Source organism: Equus caballus, chromosome X (assembly GCF_041296265.1).
Source record: "Equus caballus isolate H_3958 breed thoroughbred chromosome X, TB-T2T, whole genome shotgun sequence".
Taxonomy (NCBI): Eukaryota; Metazoa; Chordata; class Mammalia; order Perissodactyla; family Equidae; genus Equus; species Equus caballus.
In genome coordinates this window covers 67,858,193-67,874,002 of record NC_091715.1, presented here as the reverse complement: position 1 = coordinate 67,874,002, position 15,810 = coordinate 67,858,193, and the positions used below count along the sequence as shown (strand labels likewise).

Below are 15,810 nucleotides of genomic sequence, written 5' to 3'. Positions count from 1 at the left end.
GGGAACAAGATACTCATCCACATATTAATTACAAAGGGAAAAACACTTTTAATATAGAGGGATCTGGGGATCACCACTTCATAACCAAACAGGGAGAAAGCCTGACATTATGTGCTTCCTGATGTGGTGTACCTAGTACACAGTAACACCTACGTAGTAATCTTGCTGAAGACATTTAATCTGAATATAATCAATGAGAAAACAATCAGACTATTCCAGAATGCAGAATATTTTATGACACAATTGGCTTGGACTCTTTAAAAAATTCAATGTCATGAAAAACAAAAAAGGTGGGGAGAATAGTCCTAGATTAAGAGACACTCAAAATACTTAACGTTTGAACTGGGATTGAATCCCAAATTGGGGGCGGGGGGGCAGGCAATAAAGAACATTGAGACAACGGGAGAAATTTGAATAAGGATTGATTATTAGATACTACTGAATTAATGTTAATTTTCTTAGGTACAATAATAGTATCATGTTGTTATATCCTTATTCTTAGGAGATGTGTGCTAAAGAATTTATGAGCGAAACGTCATGGTGCCTGCAACTTATATCCAGATGGTTAGCTGAAAAGAAAAAGTTTTAGATATATAAAGATGAAACAAATGTGACAAATGTTAACAGTTGGTGAATTCAGAGGAACAGTATATTGTATTATTCTTTCAACTTTTCTGTAGGTTGGCAGTTTTCAAACTAAAAACTTAGGGGAAATTTTTTTTTTAATTTAAAAACTTCTCCACTTGATTATCTATTAAATTCTCTGAGGGCAAGAGACAGGTAGATATAAGCACACTGCGTGTCTCCTTAATCCTTTCAGACAGTGCCTTATCAGAACACTCAGATCAGGGACCTTACAAATATTACCAGTGCCTGGAAGTAGAACAGGAAGAATATCTACCATATGCCAGGCAGTGGACAACATGCTTTAGTCTCTTTAGCTTTTCTTCATAACTGCCCTGTAAGGGTGATTTTATTTTGTAAATAAGGAAAGTTAGTTAAGTTGTAAATAAGAAAAGTTAGGTAGCATGCCCAAGGGCAAGTGGTGGAGCTTAATGAGTGCTTTACTCATTACTGTAATTTTCATTCCTTGTAACAATTACTGAGGAAAATCCATCAAAGTTCCTATGCCCTTAGTTCCAGTTCAGAGAACACATCACATCTACCCCAACCACGTTATCAATATCACCAACCTCTCACAGATCTCTCCTGCAGCACTTTCTGTCTGTTATCCCTTACCTCTCAATTAGCTGTTTCCCCAAGACAATCTTGGTCCCTTCAACCTTGATAAGTTCTTCATTATCATTATGAATGACTGTCTTTTCCAACTCCTCCTCCTGCTCTTCTGTCATGGCAACAGGGTTGGAAGGTGGAGCATTTGTTTGATAATAGAGGGGGCAGAATTTGTTTGTCCTCATGTGCCCAATGGCACCACAAGCCCCACATTTCAGCTGCAAAAGGAAAAAGTACCAATATGTCAAAAGCAAGCAGGCTGCATGATGTTAGCTTTAAGAAAGACATACAAGGCAAGAGAGAAACAAAGGCAAGCTCAGAACTCTTGTTCTAACAGAATTGTTATACACCTTTCAACCAAAAGCCACTAGACAGAAGCACGTTATGGAAATTACACATGAAAAATAAAATGAAATTCAGAGACTGAACATTTCTTTAAAAATCAAGTGAGGAAGAAAAGGGAGAGGATTTCCATTCCCAATTTAACTTGTAAACTACAAAAATATTAAATACACAGGAGAAAGGCCATTGGAAGACCAAGGCTGCATCCAGCAGCAGAGGCAGCTGGCACAAACATATTCCCAGCTCCAAGAAAAAGGCTCAATAATACCAAGTCTACATCTCAGTGTTGCAGCTGCCTTCAGATTCATTTGTAAAATGGGGTCAATACTGTATCTTATGTATATAATATCATATACAAGAAAGGAACAGTAAAACATCCACCTCAGTACATGTTAACAGCAGTTTACATTTGTTGAGAACTTTATAGTTTATCAAGTGCTTCCCATGCATTCTATCACTTAAGACAACACCACTGTGTGACAGGTATCATTTTATAGAAAACAGGTTTGGAGAGGTTTAGGTCATAGAGCTATTAAATGGCAGAACCAAAACCTGAAGCCAGATCTTGTTTCCAAGTCCATGGCTCTTTCCACTATTCCAAAGCTGCCTCATTTTACAGTGCACATTACAGTTATATTGCACAGTAATATCTGCAATCCTACCTAAGTTATAAAAAGCAACCTGTACAGTATGTTTTTTTCTGTTGTTTCTTTTAATATATAGAATTTAAAAGCAAGATGTATGTGTGTATACGTATATATGTACATAAATGCACATGTAAAAAAATCCACCAAACCTATCTCAACCCCTAGAAAAATATTTCTAATAAAGTATAAAATGATACCCAGTGATACCAGATTAGCTGGGGTGTTGTCGGTAGTCACACTAGCGCTGATACCACCCAAATAGCCACATCACTTCAAACTAGCTTTCCACAATACTGCCCTAATTCCCAGTAAGGGAGGATGCTAAAAGCTAAGGGAGAAGGTATGCTTTCTTCCTTTGCTTTGTTATACTGACTTTTAGGTCAGGACGCTCCTTCATTTTTTTGGGCTTCTTCTCAGGAGGACCCTTAAGCTTCTCCTTCTCCTGGTTCCGTTTAAGCCGCCTCAGTTGCTCCTGAATCCTCCGCCGTTCTTTTCGCATCTCTTCTCGATGCTGTTCATCAAAAAGGGCAAATTTTCGACTGAATAACAGAGGGGAAAAAAAATATCATAGGACCATAAGCAAACTTAAACCAAGACTGTCCCAATAGCTAAACATCTGAGAACTCAAGTAATCCATTCAGACTGAAAGAAAAGGGGCTACCTGGTATTCCCATCACCCCCACTCATTAGCCTCCCCTTTGCAGAGAGGTCTCTCTCAGAATGAGAAGTCCTGAGTTATCCCTGGGATTTTTGCCAACCAACCAACTGAAATACAAAGGACCCAGATGGAACCGAAAACATGCCTTTATTTTGCCGCAAATTTGGAATTCTCCCTGTGATTTGGCTCTGTTAAAACCCAAAGATCTAAAAGCAAGATGGTTCCCAATTAACATAGACTTCCAGGGCCAACTGTGCAAAACCCTGTCACTAAAACTCAAACACCTGCCCTCACTCTTATTCCCCAGTATTATCATCATTCTCCTTATCACACTGGCTAAGTGGTGAGTCAAACTCACATGAATTCCTCATCCTTTGTGGTCCGTATGCGCACATAGGCATCAATGACAGCTGGCTTTCGGACCGTCTCACAGCGAACATACTCTTTCCCCTCTTCGTCTCGAAATGTGCGATAAATCTTGAGACAACGGCCAGTGGCAGAAGAATTAAGGCTAGTCACAGAAGCTGTGTCATCATCTCTGTGATTGTTTCCTGATGCTGCGGAACCTGCTGCTGCAAGGCAGAAAAAGATTTCCACACATTCCCCCTACCACCTAAATGGCCATTTTCTTGGGGTTGAGTGGAGACCTCGAAGCTCAACATACCACAAAACTATGGTTCTACAGAAAGCACCAAAGTCACCACCAGCCCCAAGAACACACTGCTTTGTCCTTTCCTGACTTCATTTGACCACTGCCAATGTTCCCATTTTTTAAGTACAAAAAGTTCTGAAAGGATCTCAAAGAACTATATGTTTGTTCTAGGGGAGAGAAGAGCAATAGCTGTATTCTGATTCCTCTGAACAACAGTGCAAGAGGAAAGTGCAAGCAGGAAGTAGTTGATGATCACATTAAAAAAAAGCACCCAAGGGAAAAAATGGCACCACAGAAAACGTCCAGTCTTAAGGCCTAGAGTATGCTTCTCAAACTTTAATATGAATGAAGAGGAATCAACTGAGGATCTCGTTAAAATACAGACTCTAATTCAGTAGGTTTGGAGTGAGGTCTGAGATTCTGCATTTCTAACAAGCTCCCATGTGATACAGACACTGCTGGTCCAGGACCACACTGGGGGAAAGGCTTTATGACATCTTTACAAAACGGTCAGAACAAGAAAATTACGCAAAGCTTTCACAGAGAGGAGAAAACAAAGGAAAGACTATTATGAGTGAGAATAGTCATTTAAATCTTCATCTTCAGCCTTATCCTCTCTTTCAGTATCCACATCCAAGTTTCCAACTGCCTGCCTGACGTCTATGCTGGAAAGTATCATGGGGACCTCGAACTCCACACATTACACCTTCCCTTCTTAAACCTGCTCCTTTCTCTGACATGTACTACTTTAACCAATGGTACCACCATCTTTCTAGCAAGCCCAGAGCGAAATCTTAAGGTCACCTTGACTTTTCTCCTCTTTTCATTCTCAATGTCCATATCCTAAACCAGTTCAGGCCTTTATCATCCCCACCCTCAACTTCTGCAATTTTTGGTTGGTAATTTTTCACTTTCTAAGGTCTAAGACACCCTTGAGAATCTTCTGAAAGCCATGATCTTCTCCTCAGAAAAGGCACATCTGAACAGAATTTACATGTGATTTCAGAGGGTTCAAGAACAACCCCCCAAATTCATCCATGGATTCTGTATTAAACACTCTTACCCTGTAGGACAAATGCCCAGAAAGCTCACTTGATGTACAGCACTGAGAGCCCTGGCTCAGTCAGGCCTGATACATCAGAGACTGTAATGGATTGGCAGCATCTCTTCAATTTGTGTCCCACGGACAAACCTAGAGTCCAGTTTGCAGTAATCTCTCTACCTCACCTACAGACTTTTCTACACTCATCCCTTACTTCTGCCTCCAGCTTTGCCTCAGTTATTAGTGTTCAGTTATTTATACTTTTTCGATCTTCCTCTTTCTTGTCTGTCTGTCTGTGAAGCCACTACCCTCACCCAGTAGCATCCGCTGTAGTTCCTTCCGCTCCTGCTCCTCCCGTTCACGTGATAGCTGAGAGCTGGTTTTCTTATTCTGCAACATGTTCTCAATGTTCTTTCCCATTTCTTCAAAGTCACTGTCTTCAGCTGAGCTGCTGTCTGTGTCAGTTGATAAGACTTCGGTTGAGGACAAAACCCTTAAAAGAGAAAAAATCACGTTAAATTAAGATGAGGGGAAACAGGAAAGTGTAGAAAGACCTGAAGAAATACAGTTTTAGGCAAAAGTAGGAAATTGGGAAATCAATCTTAAAAAGGAAAACTCAAAATCCAATAGGACATGCGGCCCTTGACAGAAAAGCTTTACAAAGTTTTCCTAGACATTTAGTCAGCAAGGCAAGTTTGAAATATGAAATAGTACAGCAACTCTTTCAGAATTCCTGGAGAAAGCTTGAGAAACAAATTAGCACACTGGTCATTTTTAATAGGACATTACTTTCCTCTCATCACTGAGCCTTTAGAAAAAATCCTATCTGTCCCCTATCACCTTTGCGATAGCTGCTAGGCCCAAGAAGGCCACAAAAGTTGCCAGGGAACCTAGAGCTCAAACCTAGAACTTCATGCCATTTAAAACCTTTGCCAAGTTCTTGAAGGGAGAAGGCACTCTAGCAGCATTATGAATACCACCCTGAAATCTCAGATGCCTGACCATCTAGCTAAATTGTTAGGTGGTCTCCTCTTCATTATAGACTAGTGTCTGCAACCCCTCCCCTTTCTAGCTTAGACTTTCTGCAGCACTAAAACAACACACTTGTTCTGTAGGTCAAAGATGCGCTGACATTCCTCTTTGTAACGCTCTTGATGCTCAGCCACAGAAAACCTTGATCCACGGGCAAATTTACTCATGGGGCCCTCTCCAGAACGGGCCTGTTCTGTTGACATTGTGCGTACCACATCGATCACTTCCCAGCGGGACAACTTTTTAATCTGAAAGAGAGAGGTACACACACATATACACAAATCATGCAGGGATTTCACAGGAGAAACCAAGGCACACAGCTAGAGAGTCAGACAAAAAAAACTCACTCAAAGCAGGTTAAATGGAAAGCTAACTACTGAGAAGTCTCCGAGATCCAGTCTAATACAACTTATACCACAAAATTCTCTAGATAGTTCCTTATGTCTGCCTCCTAGCTTTTCCCTCTCACTACAAGCTCCTCGAACCTCGAAGTTTTCCTCTGTCACACCCACCTCTTCCTCAGGCACACCAAATTTACGCAGAAGCTGCTTGGCATTTTTCAGAGAAAGGCGACGGAGGTCTGCATCTGTTCCTGTCACTGTCTTCTTCACTGGCTGAGGCTCCTTATCATCCTACCTCAAAAACAAAACAAAACAAAACAAAACAGGTAAGAAACCTAACAAGTTGAACTCCTTATAGTAGGCATCTAAGTCATCCTGTCAACTTAACTGCTTTCCAGATCCTCTGCCCCATTCATCTCGGATCACTCCTCAATCTCCATTTCTTCCTCCTTGGATTTTCGCTTTCTAGAAATTCAGACAGTCTTACCTTCTGCTGTGTTGGTTTGTTTGGAATCTTCACATAGGAGAATCCTTCACCACACCCTGTGGGATCTGCCACCCCAGTCACCTCTAGGAGACACTTGCCCTTCATGGCAGCAATGAAAGCCCTTGTGGTGTTCCAAGGAGCAGTGCGAACCTGAGGTAGAGGAGAAGATTCTAAGGGCTGTGGGAAACATTTGCTCTATCTAGCCATACTTAGAAGGTTGGAATAACTACAATGATGGAAAATTTGATGCTTTATTAAACTGTACACAAAGACCAATAGTTACATAAAGTTGCCCAGTACTCAGCTTGATGTTCTTCTTTCTTGTGGTACTTAAATCATGATATTAAATAGAGGTCAAGGGGCCGGCCTGGTGGCACGGCGGTTAAGTGTGCACGTTGCGCTTTGGTGGCCCAGGGTTCGCTGGTTTGGATCCCGGGTGTGGACATGGCACCGCTTGGCAAGCCATGGTGTGGCAGGCGTCCCACATATAAAGTGGAGGAAGATGGGCATGGATGTTAGCTCAGGGCCAGTCTTCCTCAGCAAAAAGAGGAGGATTGGTGGCAGATATTAGCTCAGGGCTAATCTTCCTCAAAAAAAAAAAAATATGTGCAACAGTGGTGTCCCTTGGGCTTCACTGAGAGTTTTCAAAGACAATGTTGCCCCCACTCTCATGATGCTCAAGGAGGTAAGTTGGACTGATGACATTTGATTGTCCAGTTGCTCAAATGGCTTCTTTAGAATGGCCTATATATTCTCATAATTAGATGATAAGCATGCTTTATAAAGCACTGGCCCCAATCCCAGCAACACAAAACCAAAGTCCACTCTACCCCTGCCACTGGTTTGGTCAAAAAGGCCTGTCCTCTCCTGGAACCCTGAATAGTGCTTACAGACCTCACAAAATAATCAGGGCATTAAGACAAAGGGAATGCGCTTGTCCACACAGACCAGTCAAGAGTGTACATGATTAGCTAGAAAGTGACCAATACTCTATTTAACACTCATTCTTGAAGGCCATTCAACAGAATCCTTAATTTCTGAAATTATTAGACATCCACTCATTTTTCACTTCAACCTTAAAAGAATAGTACAACAATGCTTCTTTACTTACTCCATCTGACCTCATTTATAATCAGTCACTCATCTAACAAATATTTACTGAGTATCTACCATATGCCAGGCACTACTTTCTCATGGATTTCATGTCAGCGAGGGAAAGAGAAGTAACCAACCAAATTCAATAGTACATGATGAGTGCCATGACAGGAAAGTAGAAAGTGCTATATGTACATAAAGAAAGGAAGATGATCCAACCTGAATAAAGGGCAGGAGTGAGGGCAAGAGTCAGAAAAAGCTTCTAAGAGATTATAACTTGTAGATGAAGGTCAGATGGTAGAGGAGTGAAGAGAAAATATTCTAGGCAGAGGGAATAGCAGTTGCAAACCTCTGAGATTTCTTTCAACAGAAAACAATTTAGTGAACTGAATGAACTTTAGTATGTTTGAAGCTTAGAGTACAAGATGGGCAGTGACAGTAGATGAGAGGAGATTAGAGGTATTTACAAGACCCAAATCACATAGAGCCTGGTAAATCACATTAAGAACTTCTTCCTAAAAGAAATGAGGACCCAAAAAGGAAGTCTTTGGGCAAGAGAATGATATGATCAAATTTTTGTTTCAAAAGATCATGCAACTTTTTAACAAACGGTGCTAGAACTGTACATTCATATGCAAAAAAGGAACCCTAATCTATACCTTGTACCCTATACAAACATTAACTCAAAATGGATCTAAACGTAAGATCTAAAACAATAAAAGTTTTAGAAAAAACATAAGAGAAAATCTTCCTGACTTTGAGCTAGATAAAAATTTCTTAGATACAATACCAAAACCACAAGCAACAGAGAAGACTGACTAGTTGGACTTCTGTTCTTCATAAAACAATGTTAAGACAACTGAAAGATAAGACACAGACTGGGAGAAAATCTTTGCAAATCACATACTTGATAAAGTACTCGGACCTAGAACACAGAAAGAATTCTCAAAACTCAGTAATAAGAAAAAAAAGCAACTTATTAAAAATAAAAATGAGCAAAAGAGATGAACAGATACTTGACCAAAGAAGACATCTGGATAATAAATAAGCACATGAAAAGACACTCAACATCCTTAGCCACTAGGGAAACGGAAATTAAAACTGTAATGAGAGACCACTTCACATCCAGTAGGAGGGCTATAATAACAAATAAAAGAAAAAAATGGAAAATACTAAGTGTTGACAAGAATGTGGAGAAACTGGAACCCTCACACATTGCTGGTAAGAATGTAAAATGGTGCAGCCACTGTGGAAAACACTCTGGCAGTTCCTCCAAAGGTTAAATGTAGAATTACCATATGACCAGGAATTCCATTTCTAGGTATTTACCCAAGAAAAAAAGGAAACATATGTCCATGCAAAGATTTATACATGAACGTTCATAGCAGCTTTATTCATAATAGCCCCAAATTGGGAACAACCAAAATGTCCTTTGACAGGCGATTAGTTAACAAACTGTGGTACCCATACTATGGAATACTATGCAGCAATAAAAAAGAACAAACTATCAATACACACAAGAACTTGGATGAATCAGAACATAATTATAGAGTGAAAGAAGACAGACAAGAAAGAATACATATTTTCAACAAATGGTGCTGGGAAAACAGAATATCCACATGTAAAATAATGCAGTTGTACCTTTACCTTACATCGTATACAAAAATTACTCAAAACAGATCAAAGACCTAATGTAAGAACTAAAAATATAAAACCGTTAGAAGGAAACATAGTTGAAAAGCTTCATCACACTGGATTTGGCAACAATTTCTTGGATATGGAACCAAAAGCACAAGCAACAAAAGTAAAATTAGATAAATTAGACCACATCAAAATTAAAAACTTCTCTGCATCAAAGGACACAACAGAGTGAAAAGGCAATCTATGGAATGGGAGACAATATTTGCATAACATATATCAAAAAATAAGTGTTGGCAAGAACGTGGAGAAACTGGAACTCTTATTACACAGTTGATAGGAATATAGAATGACACCTGCTTTGGAAAACAGTATGGAAGTTCCTGAAAACACTACAAATAGAACTACTATATGATCCAGCAATCCCACTTCTGGATATGCATGCAAAAGAACTGAAAGCAGGGTCTGGAAGAGGTATTTGCACACCCAAGTTCATAACAGCACTACTCACAATAGCCAGGAGGTGGAAGCAACACAAATGTCCATCAATGGATGAAGGGATAAACAAAATGTGGTGTACACATACAAATTATTCAGCCTTAAAAAGGAAGGAAAGTCTAACACATGCTACAACATGGATAAACCTTGAGGATATTATGCTAGATGAAACAAACCAGTCACATAAAAACAAATACTGTTTGATTCCACTAAGGTGAAGTACCTAGAGTAGTCAAATTCATAGAAACAGAAAGTAGAATGGTGGTTGCCAGGGGCTGGGGGAGAGGGCAATGGGGAGTTACTATTTAATGGGTATAGAATTTCAGTTTTGCAAGATGAAAAGAGTTCTGGAGATTGGCTGTACAACGATGTGAATGTACTTAATACTACTGAACTGTACACTTAAAGGTTAAGATGGTAAATTTTATGTTATGTATATTTTACCATAATTAAAAAAAAGAAAGAATATATACTGTATGATTCCATTTATCTAAAATTCTAGAAAATGCAAACTAATCTATCGTGACAGAAAACCAGATCAGTGGTTGTCAAGGGACAAGGAGGGTGGAGAAAAGGGAGTAGGCAGGAGAAAGAGATTTCAAAGGGACACAAAGAAACTTTTGGGGGTGACAGATACACTCAATATCTTGTCGTGAGGATTTCACAGGTATAAACATACATCAAAACATAGTGTACTTTAAATATGTGCTATTTAGTGTATGTGAATCATATCTCAATAAAGCTTTTATAAAAAAAGGATAAATGGGATGTACTCATAAAAATTAGCGTAAAGCCTTACCTCATCATCAATCTTCATCTGGAAATCTTCCTCATTTTCTTCTTCTGGAGCAAAAAAGGACTTCTCACCATAGCCAGCATCCTGGAAAAGAACAAATTCATGCATCAATCAATCAATAAGTTGGAAAACAAAAAGTCCAAGTTTCACTGAATACCAAGGACAGAATATCAAAGCACATTTTGCACAGAGAATGGATTCTGTAAAATCTTTGCTGTATCTATCACCATTCTATATCCTTAGGCTATCAGAAGATACATTACCACATTTCAAGGAACTTACCAGCTGACACAGAGGTAGCAAAGGCCCATAAGGAAGCTAAATAGAGATGCTCATTAACTCAGACTCACTACCTCAGTGGGACAGAGTTGTGCTATCCCACCCCAGCTAGATCTTCCCTACCTAAACCACATGTCCAGCACCAGCATCATCTCTGACCACCTGGAACACTATGGAAAACAACTGAGAAGTACTTTCCCTGCTTACATGTCTGTCTTGTAAAGAACAGAGATTCAAGTCACTACGTAGATGGACGAGCAACCATTTTCAAAGTAAACCAATACGCCTAAGTCTCTCATTAAGCCGTCCCACTGAGATTTAGCTACACTGCAGTTTTACCCAGAACTGATGTACACAGAGTACCTCATATAGTTTGAATTTTTTTTTTTTAAAGATTGGCACTTGAGCTACATCTGTTGCCAACCTTCTTTTTTATCTTCTTCTCCCCAAAGCCCCCTGGTACGTAGTTGTATATTCTAATTGTAGGTCTTTCTGGCTCTGCTATGTGGGATGCCGCCCCAGCATGGCCTGATGAGCCGGTACCATGTCGGCACCCAGGATCGGAACCAGTGAAACCCTGGGCCTCCGAAGCAGAGCGTGCAAACTTAACCACTCGGCCATGGGGCCAGCCCTGAATTTTTAAATAATTGGTAATAATCTAGTAACCATGATTTCTTTTTTTTTTTTTGAGGAAGATTAGCCCTGAGCTAACTGCTGCCAATCCTCCTCTTTTTTGCTAAGGAAGACTGGCCTGAGCTAACATCCGTGCCCATCTTCCTCTACTGTATGTGCGATGCCTACCACAGCGTGGCTTGCCAAGCGGTGCCACGTCTGCACCCGGGATCTGAACCGGCAAACCCTGGGCCGCCAAAGTGGAACGTGCGCATTTAACTGCTGCACCACTGGGCCGGCCGTAACCGTCATTTCTAAGCCAGTGAAGACAGTCTTTATCCTCGTCTCTCTGAAAAAAACCCCAAAGGCATCAGCAGTGCCTAAGAGGAAGGTGTTCACCTTCAATCGCTGCTCTGCAGCTATCATGCTATAGTAGGCACAACACTGCTCTGGAGACACCATAGCTCTGATCTCCTCTTCAGTCGGTAAACGAAAATCAGACTTCAGCACCCACCAGTTTGAGTCCATCCCTAGAAAAGACACACAGAGAGAATGAGATCGTTTTGAATTTCAAAGGCCCTTTCACTGACAGCAACAAGGAGAGCAAACAAAGACTGAATCAGGCAATGTCCTAGAAAGTATCAGGCCTGGCCACAGTTAGCCTGACTGTCTTGCCAAGAAAACCCCTACTGCTAGGTGTCCTTCATCTCATATAAGACATTTCACAATCACACTGGTTCTCCTGGTAGGCAAAATCAGAAAGCAATCAGAGCCTCCATAATTAGAAGAGCTGCTACCCCCTCTTTTTGATGACTATCAACTTCTATTTTTATTTTATTGGCTGGATGCGTATCCTTTAACTGAAAGCCATAACTCCTTTCTTGGAAAGAGGCAGAGAGGACAGATAATCAGTCACAACTGACGACCTGTGCGTTTGAAGTCAGCGCAGAGCTTTAGCCTCTTCCGAATGCTGCTTTCCGAATGGGAGGGAAAGGCTTTTTTTATATCTTCCATTCGGATCCGCCGTGGCCGATCTTTGCTCTTCCAGAAGAGGCGGTAAATAAAAACCTGCCCAACAAATCAAATGTTTTTTATTTGGCAAAGTAAAAAGTCCTCACCAGGCCCCTTCCCCTGCTAAGCCCCTATGTTTGATCTTTCCTGATGTGCCCCCAAATCCATATACCCTTTTACGTGTATCCTCTCCCACTCCCCATTCTCCCATTCTTACCTGGAGAAAGTCTCGAATATGTGTGTTGGCCCTTTTGGAGTTGGGTCCAGGAACTTCAAACAAGGGGCACTGCTGACCAACCACAAAAATATCCACTAATTCTCGAATATAGTACCCTTGTCTTGTTCGAATGATAAGGAAGTCGGTTTCTGGCATCTTATGAAGATAAATTGGGGCACGAAAAAGGTTGTTCTCAAACGCCTAACAAAAGTAAAAACACAAAAATTATATACAGAGAAGCCCTAGGAAATTTAGACAACTAATAAGAAAGGAAAATCGAGCCTGTCTGCTCTCCATCCCCATTGTGCCATCTAAGATCAACCCAGTAATAGAAACAAATTATAATATGGAATATCAAACGGGATTAGACAGATAATTGTTTGCCCACTGGCTATCTTTAACAGTCAGTAGTGGAGAAACTACAGGATGTGGATTCAGATGACACTGGCTCTGCTACCCATTGTATGACGTTAGATAAGCTACTTAATATCACTGAGCTTAATTTTCCTCATCTATGAAACGGAGATACTTAAAAGGCCTATACCTCACAGGATTGTTATGAAGATTATATATGAAAATCACTTTATAAACTAACAAGTACTATGCTACTACCCTGGACCCAGCATAGCCCCTGATATAGGTAAGACCAAAACATTTGTTAGATAAATTAATAAAAAATTAAACAACAAAAACAACTAACGAAGTAGGAGGTGCGCTGGAGAAGACAGACTAAACCCACAGGACAGAAACATTTGAGCTTGTTTAAGCAGCAGTCAGATGGGGATCAACTGTCACAAGAAGCCTGTGATTCCAAGGAAAGACTTCTCAGAAAATCAGAAAAGTGGATAGAAAGAGGGAGCATCTTCAATATAAGGGTGTGGAAAGAAAATTCTAATGTAGAATGTAGAGAGAAATTCTAATGCGGAATGTAGAGAGAGAAAGAATTACGGGAGCAGATAAAAAAGGATCTTTAAGAGACAACAAAAGCAGCCACAAAAAAAGAAGCTGGATTGGTAGAAAAATCTCAACAGAAAGTTACGAGAAGAATGCCAGGAACAACATAAAGATGATACTCAAAATCTGGTGGGAAATGGTCTACAGACATTAAGGATAAAGAAAAAAATGAACTTTGCCGATGCTTTAGGAGAGTAAGCAACAGTGATAATGGAATAAACTAGGTACAAGATCAGGGAAAATGGTTAAGATTGCCAAGAGAAATGAAGTGGAAGGAAAAAACAAAGTAGGAGTGTGCTAGAGATTTCCTCACATCCTTCGTGGACCTCTACTCTTCCCCTTAACAAAGTATGTAAAAGCCAGATTACCACAGGGCCTCTCTACACCCTTCAGAACAAAGAGGGGGAAAAAAACCACTTCGCTATGACTGGAGACTGTAAATGGCATGGTTCAGGTGTGGTTCAATACTCAAAATGACCACGGCTAATATAATCAAAACATACCAATTTTACACATACAAATTAAATATTCATAAATTAACTACTGTATATTATTAATCCTAGGTTGACTTCCCTATGCCACCCAGATGTTTCTGGACATCTTACCAGGGTGTATTTTCAAAACACTATTTTAAATTTAGCTTACAAATAACATATTTAGGAGCCATGCTTTTTTTTTTTTTAAGATTTTATTTTCCTTTTTCTCCCCAAAGCCCCCTGGTACATAGTTGTGTATTTTTGGTTGTGGGTCCTTCTAGTTGTGGCATGTGGGAAGCCTCCTCAGCATGGCTTGATGAGCAGTGCCATATCCGCGCCCAGGATTAGAACCAGTGAAACCCTGGGCCGCCGAAGCAGAGCGCACAAACTTAACCACTCCGCCACAGGGCCAGCCTGCAGGAGCCAGTTTTAATAAAAAGACGAAACAAAATTTTTTTGGATTATATTGACGTTCCCCATACTTGACGTTATGAATAGTATCTCAGTCAACTAGAACTGGTTCTTTCTGCGCTGACCACCTCCTCATCTGTCAACTTCCCTAGGAAAGAGTTAGAATAGGAAAGACTTCCTCACCTGCAGTAATTGGCCAGGATGGAGAGAGCCCAGGAAAGGAGACGTATGGCAGTAAACAGTTTCTCCATATTTACAATCTGGGGCTCCGGGATCTTTTCCAGGTTTCTATAATGAACACAGCAGACTCAGTTACTATCACAAAATATAATCAATAAGGCTACATAAAATATTCCACGAATATGGCATTTTACTAATATTACCAACTAGAAAAAAAATACCATTCCTTTCCTCCAAGAAATTTATGGTATAAAAAAGACAATACACGTTCACAGATTATTGCTAGATATCTAACTATAGCTCTATTAATAACAAATATTTTCTGAGCAGAGACTCACCCGCTTATAGTAGTTTTTTATCTTTGTTGCCATGCCAACCTGCATCATTAATGGTCCATTTTCCTCACTGTATTCTGCAAGAATAAGATCTCCATCTTTGCCTGTAAGGTCCTGAGGTGTGCGCATAAAAAACATCTCTCCACCACCCGAAGCTTGCCTCTCTTGTTCTCTCATCTGCCTCGAACAAGAGAATACAGTCCAGCTTTGATAAGACAATTAACTACACACTCTAACGCTGTTCATCTGAGACAATGACACCAAAAATGATTTTACCTTCCCTTTTTTAATTTCATTGCAAAAATGTTCAAACATATAGTAAAGTTGAAACTATGAACACTTATTATCCCACCACCTAGATGGAACTATTTATATTTTGCCATATTTGCTTTATCTGTAACTATCTCTCTAAAGATTTTGCTGAACCAGTTTTGAAAGTTACAGTCATCATGACACTTCATCCTTCAGTATTTCCCCAAGCATCTCCTAAGAATAAGGACATTCTCCTAAACAACCACAGTAACATTCTATCACATCTGAGGAAATAATTCCCTAATATCATCTAATCTCCAGTCCATTTCCCCAATTTGTACTCCAAAGTCTTTTATAGCTGTTTTTCTAACCAGGATTCAATCATACCTTAGCCTTCTTTTTGATGTGCTTTAGCAAGGGTTGGACTGAGTGGGGACCTGGCTGAGACAGCGCGCCAAAAGAGTACTTCTTCAGAGGTGGGCGATGGAACTGCCGGAGTTTGATGGGCCCCATGTGGGTGGGAAAGAAGGGCTGCCGTAATTCCACAGCAGGAATTGAGTGCTAAGACAGGAAATACAAGACTTCAAATTAAATACTAACTCCAGCCTAGCTAGGAAAGATT

At 40.2% G+C, this 15,810-nt stretch overlaps 1 protein-coding gene across 9 annotated transcripts in view; it reads right to left on the bottom strand.

The window, feature by feature from the left end:
- Window positions 1-15,810, bottom strand: part of TAF1 (TATA-box binding protein associated factor 1) — a 71,718-nt gene that overhangs the window by 44,470 nt on the left and 11,438 nt on the right. For 5 of the 9 annotated variants that reach the window (XM_005614257.4, XM_003365809.5, XM_070258794.1 and 2 more), the window contains exons 12-25: window positions 15,576-15,749; window positions 14,940-15,113; window positions 14,605-14,709; window positions 12,581-12,781; window positions 12,279-12,420; window positions 11,752-11,882; window positions 10,465-10,545; window positions 6,435-6,584; window positions 6,119-6,238; window positions 5,679-5,854; window positions 4,889-5,067; window positions 3,239-3,452; window positions 2,596-2,761; window positions 1,240-1,451 (exon numbers count right to left, since the gene is read on the bottom strand). In XM_005614257.4, the coding sequence (XP_005614314.1) occupies window positions 1,240-1,451; window positions 2,596-2,761; window positions 3,239-3,452; window positions 4,889-5,067; window positions 5,679-5,854; window positions 6,119-6,238; window positions 6,435-6,584; window positions 10,465-10,545; window positions 11,752-11,882; window positions 12,279-12,420; window positions 12,581-12,781; window positions 14,605-14,709; window positions 14,940-15,113; window positions 15,576-15,749 (2,225 nt within the window). The remainder of the gene's footprint in view (window positions 1-1,239; window positions 1,452-2,595; window positions 2,762-3,238; window positions 3,453-4,888; window positions 5,068-5,678; window positions 5,855-6,118; window positions 6,239-6,434; window positions 6,585-10,464; window positions 10,546-11,751; window positions 11,883-12,278; window positions 12,421-12,580; window positions 12,782-14,604; window positions 14,710-14,939; window positions 15,114-15,575; window positions 15,750-15,810) is intronic. The other 4 variants (XM_070258793.1, XM_070258797.1, XM_070258795.1 and 1 more) reach the window with 1 other exon arrangement.